Raw genomic sequence first — 11,126 nt, 5'->3', positions numbered from 1 at the left:
CTTATAAGAAATAACCTAATGATTACGATGCAACCACTAATATTATTATCTCAATTATGATTCTTATATAAGAAAAAAACCATGGGTAGGACTTCTAGAAATCATTCTAGCTTTCCAACTACTTTGTTCAAAAAGCTCTGGTCCCCCCTTTCAACAACAACCTATAAAATGCAAACACCCATACTGTTACTCGATGAATCAGTATGTACACTCCTCTGTTTTCCATTTCAAGAATCTTCCTTACAGCAGAAGTGTTTTTACTCTCCACAAATGAAATTAAAATCAGAAAAGTTACGTTGTCAATAAATATATATATATGTTCATTTTCATAAAGAAGATTCCTGACATGGAGAACAGGAGTCTTTTCGGCTGGCGCACTAACTAACGTAACTTTGCTCTTCTTAGATTAGGCTCTGGGATTTGAAACCCAACTTGCAGGGAAGCCACTTACTGTTAGACACTTTTTATTTCTCCTTAAAACAAAAAACTTTCCAATTAGCACAATTTATTCTCTAAAACAAAAAATTCTACAAAATGTACAAAAAAGTTTCAAAATTCAGACAAAAAGGCACAAAACATCTAAGAAAGGGAATGAAAAATGGCAAACAAAAAATATGTACAAAAAAAAGATACCAAACAAAACGATTTGTAGCAGCAAAATTGACACTATTGGAATGATCAATAGAATTTAGTGTGGCAGTCAGAACTCGCATAAGTTTGTTGACAAATTTCAACACTACGAATGAACACTAGGATGCAGAAGCAAATATGAAACACCATTTCAGTATATGAATTTTTTAGGAGTTTTGGAAACCAATTAGGATGCTGGTTTAGAAGTTGTAAAATGATGTTGACAAAATAAAGTGATTATAAAGAGCAAATGCTGCTATGCTTATTCAAGTTACCGGAGTACATGCAGATGCACAATATATAGAGTGAAGGTGGAAGCTCAGAAATCCAATTAGGATTTGAATTTATTTATAAAGTGTTGACAAGTTGAACTCAATCCATGTTAATCAACTTACCAAGTACATGCACTAATGATAATAAGAAACGGATGGAAGTTTTGCCAATGATTCAAATGTTAACAGAAAAGTTTAGAAAATTGCAAACACAAAAATTTCATAGCTTCATGCCAATTAAGCATTAATTTAGCATCTCAACTCAAAGCCGTTTTTTAACATACTCCACAATTATACACAATTTGAAAAAAATCTTATCATTAATAAATGATATCCTAATCGACTTATTTTTTGAAAAAACGTTCCACAAAATTGGTCATTTTCTATGTGAGATTTCTACAATTATCTCAGTGAAAAGATACAACACACACGTCAAAAAAAATGTTAGAGCTTGAAACCAGAAATAATAAAGCCAATCTGAAATTTATTTGTAAGTTGATATAGTCATCAAATAGTTCATGGAGAAGCGATTATTCTACAGTGCAAGCTTTCGTAATATGACTGAACTTCAATGAATGTCTGTCAATTTCCCATGCAGCATTTTTTTATGATTCTGCAGACATGGTTTAAAAGCATCCATCTTGCATTCCCAAGAAGGTAAAGAATTTGTATGATTGGGATGCTGCATGATTTACCAAAAAACCTCAAAAACTTTTACTTTAATTGTGGAATTTCATGAAATCAAAGCACCAACCAGTAGTTGTGATAGGAATAAGCAGCACAATAAGGATAGAATTCATGGTTTCAGTCAGGGATGGACAAAACAAATAGAATATGATCGACAATGGATATATTTAAAATCTCAATATGATAAATTGTGGGTTTTAGTTTAAATTAGTTATATTCAATCCTAGATTTTATGAATAATTCAGAATATTCTAATTTTAAAAATAGGTCCTATAGTATAACACTGGATAATCTGACAAAAAACATTTTTAGTTTCTGATAACACTTCAAAGGGAAAAACCAATACAACAATCTTCTTGGTGTTGGGAAATCGAATTCGAGAACTAGAGCAAGATTTTCTGTTGAACTGAATTGAAATCATCATCCCTGGTTTTGGTAAACATCAAGAATATTTTCATCAATTTATAAATTGTGAGCTACAAACTCGATATTCAATCGTCAAGTCAAACATGTTTCTATCATTCAAAAATAAAATTTGACAAAACAATGAACTAATTGATGTTCGGACACTGCTGGTCTTATGTGAATCATAAATTATATACGACGACGCTTCCCAAACTGAAGGTCCCAACCTCGCAGATGGCCAGCATCGAATTTTAGGGGTCGCAAAAAGTACACCAATATACTTCTTTAGACTTTTGATTCGAAACACAATTATTAAAACTAGTGCAAAACATAAATCTCACAATTTTGAAAGAATGCATAGGACCAAAGAAGCAGCGCGCCGGCATAAAAAAGCCAACTTTGATCTCAAGACTTGAGAAGATGCGCGCTTGCAAACAATGCGGACTTAACAGGGGCCGCGGAAATTTTTTATGTTTTGGAAGGGGTCACGAGCTTAAATGTTTGGGAAGCCCTGATATATGGAATGTTAACTTTTCAGATAAAATTTTTAATTCAGTAACACATCCAAAAATACCCATCCCTGATTAAAGCAATTCATGAAATGATGAAAATCAAACAAAAAAAATAATGTTGGAATTCCTCAAAATTCTGACACAATGCTACAAAGCTATGGAGTTCAAAAAATGACGCATTGTTTAAGACAGCTAACGAGATAGTGCAATGATTGTTTCCAAATTTTCCAAGTTTAGGCATATTCAAAATATTGACGATTGTAAAATGAAATGATTGTGTCACTGATGCCACAAGTTTACACACCTCAGTGATTTTACAAAAAATGAAAAATGAAAATATAAAAAATAAGGAACGAGTAACAAAAAAAATTCACAGAGAAATTATCCCTACAATGAGTCGTAATCATGTTTAAAAAATCGAAATGAATTTATCAATCGAGGATTAATATCATTATGTAGAATCGAAACGAACAAATCAAATCGAAAATGAATGACAATTATTAACAGGGGATAAAATGTAACGTAACCATACATAAACCTGAGATAGATATGGGTTCAAAGGCAGACGATTTAGTTCAAAATCGAGGGGTAAATCTTGTCCCAATTTTAATGCTATCTATGAAGTTTATGTATTAAAACAATCATTGGGGCACCTACCCATCCATACCCCATAGTGACATGCTGATTCGAATATCCTGTGCGGTTGAGCAAAAATTATAAAAAATGGCTTGTTTTCGATTAACAAAACTTTCTTATTTGGCAAAATGACTATAAAGTGAGAACATTTTCAGCACCATTCAGACAAAGTAATAATATTTGTGAAATATTGTGTCTGTCGACAGGTTAAAATTTTGAGACTACATTCAAATAGAGGAAAATACAAACTTTAATAATTTAAAATTCCATATCTGGTCCATTTACAACTTAATCCCTAAATCAGTAAAAAAAAATATCAGCACAATGTTGTAGTAAAACTATATTAAGTTAACCGTTATTTCAAACCATAAGGTATGATGATTCAGATTGTCAGCCTGTCAAAAGAGTATTCGTCCAATTTTGGTGAAATTTAAGTTTGAAAAAAAAGGAAAAGTCTTGTCTAGAATCACTCTTAGACCTTGTTATCATGTCAAATAACATGATTTAATAAACCAAAGTTTAAACAAGAAAATGGATTGCTTCCCAGGGTCAAAGTTCAATCGGGAAGTGGATTGCTTCCCAAGGTCAAAGTTCAAGTAGGAAAAGGATTGCTTCCATCTCCATCATTCTTATCGTAAGGTGATTGCTTGAAATAATTCTTTAATACTTCCCTCATAGCTAACGATTCCTCACTGGCTTCTTTCTGTCTGTATTCCTCTTCCTGTTGAGGAGATATCAATTCCTGAAACCAAATCAATCAAATAGTAATTAAACAAAAGAGCAGCACTGAAATATATATGTAATATATGTAATATAATATAAAAACGTTCCCAGAATTAAAACAAAACAGCGAAAATTTGGGATACAAACTATCCCCGTAAGACTCCTTTAGGACAAAAATTTGAAAAAAACAAAATTTCACCTTCAAGGACTGAAAAATTTAAAATTGATTATCTAGTTGTTACATAGAAAGACATATTTTTTCACAAAATTTCAGTGGGTGCCCACAACTTTGTTTAAATTTGAGTCTCCTTCACTTTTTACTGAGTGCGTATGACTTCGACCAGTGTTTGATAAAAGGTCCTAAATCCAGGGTCGCCAAGTCAAGTAGAGCAGCAGGTCATCCTCGAGTCGAGTCAATCACTGAGTAGAGCCCGAGTCATTTCATTTAGATGGTTTGAGTCTTTGTCACGTGCTGACTCAATACAATTCAAGCATCTATTTCCTAAAATATTTCTTATAAATTCAATTCCAAGGATTTGATAAAAGTATATAATTACCTTGAGATCAAGAGCTTCTTTTATTTTCTTCAGAATCTTATATTTTTCTTTCCCTCTAACTCTGAGAATGAATTCATCGGTTTGACCAGTCGGTTCCGCAGTGGAAGTTGACGGCGTCGACGAAGATTTTTTTTTCTTCGGAAGTAGAACGTAACCCGGTGGAGCGTTCGCTTTTCTCTTTCTACGTTCTTCTTGACTACGATCTCGGCCAGGACAAGAGCAAATACGAACTTCGATACATCGACGACCGATGACAACGCCATCTCGTGTTTCGAGAGTAAAAACAGTTGTGATTGGTCGACGATTGATTCCACCAACACACGACGATAAACACATGTACTTGAAAAACACTGTGGAATACTGGGTTCCAACCTGTAAAAAAAATTCAGAAGGTAATAGTAGTATTTGCGGAATTTTACAAAATATTTTGTTAGAATAATGTATGTTTACATAGGGGAACAATGCTCTAAGTTCTCAAATTAGTTTGAATGTCATATATCGTATTGCTTACAGTAAGGTGAGCGAATTCCATCAAAAATGAAGAATTCAATAATAGGAGAGTTGAAGGCAACAACAATGATGTACAAAAAGCTACATTTGGATTCATTGTTGTCATGGAGACCTGAGTAAATACTGATGAAACATAAAAAAATCCAAATCAGGAAAACGACTAAATAGAATTATAGTTATGAAGTTTACAATTTTTACTCCAATGAAGTATTGATTTCGCAATGAATAACAAATGTACTGGTACCTATTAATTGATAATCAGAGCAACTAGAATTAAAATTCAACAAAGGCAAATGCAGCCTTTTCTTTATGTTTGCTGAGAATGCTTACGCGATTCTGCCAAAAATATTGACCCTAATTATCAACAACCAAATTCAGTAATCGAAAACTTCGCTACTCGCTATTCAAAATACAACTCCAATATCCAAAACCTTCGACAAAGACCTACTATTAATATCATAAACTTATCTAAGCAACAACTAATGAAAATATGAATCTTCTGCATACCTCGGGATTACAGTATGCTACTGTAACACTTTCTCTTCCATCAGAAGTCGGAACGTAACGAACTGAATCGATACCTGGTTGCTCAGCTCGTATTAAATGTCGAGCAAGATGATCAGCTGAATTATCTTGTAGCTGATGATTAGGACAACGAGATACAACCTCTGTAACATGCTCTGGTCTCGTGTAGACTGGTAAAGCCCTGAGAAAGAAATAGGTATTTGTCTAAGTTTTCGTCATTCTAATCTCAATCAGGTGTTGGGGTATAGTATTTTGCCTACCCTGACTGGTGTATTTGATTGTATTAAGATTCTTTTCAATAGTTTCAGATAAACTCAAATTGAATGTTTTTCAATCAGGAATGTCCAAAACAAATCAAACCGTATCAAATACAATATTATGACCATGGCCTTTAACAATATCTGAGAACTGATAAATTACCGTAGAAAGCCAATCTAATCACGTAAATCTTGACATCTTGAATTTTTAAATTCAAATTTCCCATTGAATATACATATATTTCAATGTATCTTCCTCAAATACGACACAATTTAAAACACTCAATATTCCATATTCAAAAAAAGTACCTACTTAATGGCTTTGAATAATCTAACGGAGGAGCCAACCATAAATTTCAACCATAAATAAATATAAAATTCGGATATAGGGCAAATTGGACAACAAAAAAATTTCTATAAATCCAAATTTCATTTCGAAATGGCAAATTTTGCAAAAAAAGGCATTCTGTTGATTCGTTGAAAAACGTTTCAATCTAATCTAAGAATGTTTCAAAATAGTATTAATTACAAACTTCGTTTTATAGAAATATATTCTTTAACCATAAGTTAGGTTATTCATCATAATAATTCTATTTAATAGCCTAAGTGAATGTATAACAAACTAAGTTCCAACCTACTGGTGAACTAGCGTGATGAAAAATTCCAACAAAACCACGTTTCAATATTTGATCAAAGGATGAACGTGCGTGCCATTCACAAACATTCAGAAGTGTTTCATATAGTGGGTTAGTTCATAGCAAACATTATGCAAACGAGACTTGGTATAAGTAAATTAAAAAAGTGATGCAGAACTGTAAAAATTCCATCTTTCTTTATTGCTTATGAGGTATCGTGCGCCATTCATTCCATACTAAAGACAACTTTACGACTTCATTATACTTTTTTTATGCATATTCTTAACCTATGTGCAGAGAACATGTCTCTGTTCTGTATAAGCATATATATACTTTTACTAATCCTAATCAATAAATTTTGTTGATGAACAGATTGAAATCAATGACTTCAGATAACTAAGATAGTTAAGATAGATATTTTGAATACCTTTAAATTTTCAAAATAAATATCGGTCACAATGAGATTTCAATATCTTGAAATGATAATTTTCGATTTTTTTTTATTCTGTATTCAATAACATAATGTATCGAATTCTAATAAAAATATTTGTGAAGTGATCTGATATGCATCACTAATTGCAAATATTACCAAATTGATTAATTAAGTAATTAATAAATCAAATTACTATATTCAATTACCTTATAATACAGCCTTCAGGTGGTCTTGTGCGACATCTGAATTGAACCGGACAGAGAGCGTTCATTTTTACGAATAATTTTTCTAGTAGGGTCGAATGGGTGAACTGCGCATTTTTAACTGCTGATTCTGTGCTCTTGCCGAAATATATTTCAAATCCATTATCTCCAGGATAATCAGATAATGATGGAATAGATCCAGACTTATGAGGTTGTTGTTGAATGATATTTCCCGGTGGAGTAATCGGGAAATCCTGTGAAATTGGATAAAACATGGATGGTATTATTAAGAATAGTTTGTACATTATCGAAAAAAAATTTACTCAGAGCACTCACTCAGTAGTAAGAGACTGAGATCTGAGTAAAATTATAGTCGATCGTAACCATTCATAGAAAAAGAAGAGAGAAGAGTTAAATCAATATTGATGTGAAATTTCAAAAATTAAAAATCACAAAAAATTGTCGTTTTGCTTAGTTTTCAAACTTCATCAGCCGTCTTAAGTCAATTTTGTTTTTTGAAATTATTTTTCCAAAATCAACATTTAATTACCGTATATTTGAACGTATTTTAAAATTTGAAGTCTTGCCAATTTAAGTATTGTAAGTACTTTTTAAAACATGTCGAGCTCATAATAAATCAAAAGCTTTGTACATACAATATTGAAACACCTTTCTATATTAAACAAATACATTCTACTCTATTGGAACAATAAACTGGTTGACTATTACCACTCAATCTGGACTTGTAACCAAATGAGGGGCGCGGTCAGTCATATGATAGAGTTTTGTGGAATTCACTACCTTATGTATTGGTATTCACTGACGCATAATACACCGCAATCATTCTATGAAGTTTCAGAAGTTTTTGGCACCTCTGTGATCACTCAGGACTTCGCAAAGATATCAGTCTCTTTTACCATTGAGGGAGTGCATATGAACTTGCTTTAAAGAAATTTTCTTAAAAAATTGGGAAAATTTTCTCAAAAAATCTCATCTCCTGAGATAAAGGTGAAAAAATTCTAAACCAATTGTATGTTTTTCGATTACAAAATTCCAATTAAAATGATCAGAAGACACTATAATATATTTCCATAATGTCATCATACCTGTCTCACAGTAGGTGTATATGGGCTATTTGAAATGCTGGCTCGATCACCACTATTTGGACTTAATGCATGATTGTTATATTGGTCGTAATTCTGTCCAGCAACTGTGTTCATGAGGCATCCATTATTATTGTTTCGATAGGTAGTAGTCACAAATACATTTTGACCTCCCAGTTGATTAGTAGGACAGGACACAAATGGTTGTTGATGCTCCTGAAATATAAAAGTTGCTTTATGTTATTGGGGCGCGAAAAAATTTCTTGGAAAAGTTGGTCAATTATATGAATAGATTTACAAAATAGAACATACACACTATTCGTGATTAAGTGATCACGAAGTCTTGAATAACACTTTCACAAATTTTGGACTGTAACATTTTGTCCGACAAAAGTGAGACAGGAATTTCACAAAAATTAGTTTTAATATGGAAACACAAACATTTCAAGCATCAACAGCCTAAACCTAAAAAAAAAGTCTGGGAAAAATTAAGTCTAACCTATTACTATAAAAGCGCGACTCGAGCTCGGGTTTGACTAAAATTTTGAAGTTGAAAAGAAACTTGAAACATGCGACTCCATCTCCAAAAAAAACAAAATATAATAGTGGACACTTCAACGTATGCAAACCTTCAATTTTCTGTAAAGAATGCTTTGGCAACTTAATACTTTTTGAGTTTCTCAAGAGTATTTTGACCTTAAATCTGAAATTCCTAGTCTGATGAATTCAAAATTTAATTTCGGTTCTGACAACTTTGAAAATATGACCCATAAAAACTTTGACTACATGGAAGAAAACCATAAAAAATGATTCAAGTACCTGATGATGATAAAACTGGTTCTGTTGTGAGTTGCTAAATATTATATTTTGATTCCTATGAACTTCAACACATTCTGGTTTATTTTCTTGAATGCATACAACACGGCCTTGTGTCATACCGTCACCATTTGTAAATCGATTTGAAGGCAGCATAGTATCAAGATTTTCATTGAAATTAATTTCATCTGTCAAGGCGTAACCTCCTTGGCTCATCGTGTTGAAAAGATCACTAAAACTTTCGTGGTCTGGTATATTATTTTGCTGGTGAGTCATGATTGATAAATGGAAGGCAAAATGAAGTGCAACACTTGCACCCCAAAACACATTAACTATGACATAGGATGATGATAAGCCTGCAAAAATAAGCACACTGTTAGGCAATGGAGCGTGACTGGACGGAATAACCTTTATACTAGCAAGATATTCTCAATGCCGGTACAGAATTTTACTCCTCATTCATCCTGGTTCAAGATAATGGCACAAGTGTGCTGCAAAATAAATAGGAGCATGTCGTAAAATATCAACCCTTTTTCTAAAAAATTATTCCCTACCGTATACGGTCGCACTCAGCTTATCATAATATGAGGGAATATATATTCAGATATTAGGCCTAAAATAGATTCAGAGATAAATATAACAGGTCTCCTGAAGTACGCGCCCTCACGTACTTTTGGTGGGCATAGCACAACGATTTTATTAGTATAATATTCCTAACCCCCACCTAAATACGTCATCCAAAAATTACATCACTGCGATGACAAAATCGCGTCATAGAGTCTGCTAAAGTATAACTACAATTGCCGACTATAATGAACTCACTAACGTCAACGATCTCTCTCTTATCGGTATCGTTTCGACAAGAAAACAAGAGAAATAGCTTGCTCGATTTCGGATGATTGTCTGCACGACCATCTGTATACTTTGGAGGGCCGTATTACATTACTGCAACTTCGCAGTGACATAATTTTTGGATGACATAGCCAGGTGGAGGTGAATGGCATATGCAAAAATTGTTGAGCCTGGCCAATCAGAAATACTTGCGGCATGTACTTCAGGAGACCCAATATAGCTTATGACTGTATTATATCAGTATACGGTACCGGTATATGACATCTAGTCACTTCTCAGCCCTGCAGCCTCTAGTACTGTAGTAGTATCAGTTATCACATTGATCAAATATTCATATATTGCATAACTTTTGCTTGTCGTAATTCAGTGTTAATAAAGTCAATTTTTTTTTTGTGCGTGACCCTATTACAAAAAGTACTACACCGGTAGTCTAAATGCGTCATGAATATTGGAACCTTTAAATTATTGAATTTACTGAATGACAAGAACCAGATAAACCAATGCATTCATTTTGGATTCCGGAATTTGAAAGAATGAATATAATAATAATTGATCATCAATTTTTTCTACCGACTACTAAGTTCATGTGGATTCCAATCTCACAAAACTACCGACCAACAGAAGAAAATTTGCTCCATCGCCATTGTGTCAAGCGCAAACACCACAGTGTAAACAGAGAAATAGGATAGAATGTGATAGCGTAAAAATATGGTAATGTAGCTAATAATCATTGACATGTACCAATATAGAGTAATAAAATCATTATGTAGATATCACCAATAAAACTAGTGAACTAGCTTACAAAGCAAATTTAACTACAAACCAACAACACCAAAGTTGCATTTTTAGAAATTAGCGACTTCGGAATGACATCGACCATTAACGTAATCTCGTGTGATGCGGACTCCAGCCACCTCCAACCGTGCCATGCGAACGAACAACGAAATTCTGTCTTTTTAAACTCGAGAAAAAAAATGTGAGGCTATTTCTGATTTTAATATATATTTTATCCGTAGATTACAGTCACATATTCATAAAAATGATTTCTTCATTCCATTTATCTTATGCTGGTCAAGGTCAAAATGAAATGTCAATTTTATTTATTGACTCCGTACTTAGCAAAAAAACATATACAAACGACAAAAACAATGACAAAAGCATGAATAAGGACATCAACCAAGCATTTGCAATATTTTGCAAGCATGAGTTAACAGCAAACATTACACCGCATAGCCGGGTAAAAAGACTGATTTTGACGCAACGAGCGCAATATGTAAAAACAACAGCATCATCTTTTATCGTTAGATCGCTGGCATATGTACTATTTTAAACCCATGGGTTTGGTTTAAAAATACTCGGGTTTGTCATAC

At 33.1% G+C, this 11,126-nt stretch overlaps 1 protein-coding gene across 1 annotated transcript; it reads right to left on the bottom strand.

Moving 5' to 3' along the window:
* Positions 1 to 488: 488 nt before the first annotated feature.
* Positions 489 to 9,267, bottom strand: LOC120342344 (cellular tumor antigen p53-like). Its single transcript, XM_039411136.2, has 6 exons — positions 8,908 to 9,267; positions 8,092 to 8,304; positions 6,989 to 7,239; positions 5,440 to 5,638; positions 4,423 to 4,794; positions 489 to 3,884 (listed from the first exon to the last, which is right to left on the bottom strand). Exons 1-6 carry the CDS (start codon positions 9,178 to 9,180, stop codon positions 3,735 to 3,737), a joined length of 1,458 nt encoding a protein of 485 aa, XP_039267070.2. The 5' UTR covers positions 9,181 to 9,267; the 3' UTR covers positions 489 to 3,734.
* Positions 9,268 to 11,126: the final 1,859 nt, after the last annotated feature.

The sequence above is a fragment of the Styela clava genome, chromosome 1 (genome assembly GCF_964204865.1).
Source record: "Styela clava chromosome 1, kaStyClav1.hap1.2, whole genome shotgun sequence".
Taxonomy (NCBI): Eukaryota; Metazoa; Chordata; class Ascidiacea; order Stolidobranchia; family Styelidae; genus Styela; species Styela clava.
The sequence above is the reverse complement of the archived record's forward strand: the minus strand, read 5'-3'. Positions and strand labels throughout refer to the sequence as shown.

Bases quoted from the DNA above. Each gene is read 5' to 3' on its own strand.
- LOC120342344 (XM_039411136.2), bottom strand. From the start codon at position 9,180: ATGACTCACCAGCAAAATAATATACCAGACCACGAAAGTTTTAGTGAT. The intron at 5,639-6,988 runs GTAATTGAATAT...TTTCTTTCTCAG, and splicing joins CCTGAAGGCTGTATTATAAG to GGCTTTACCAGTCTACACGA. The intron at 3,885-4,422 runs GTAATTATATAC...ATTTGGTTTCAG, and splicing joins AAGAAGCTCTTGATCTCAAG to GAATTGATATCTCCTCAACA.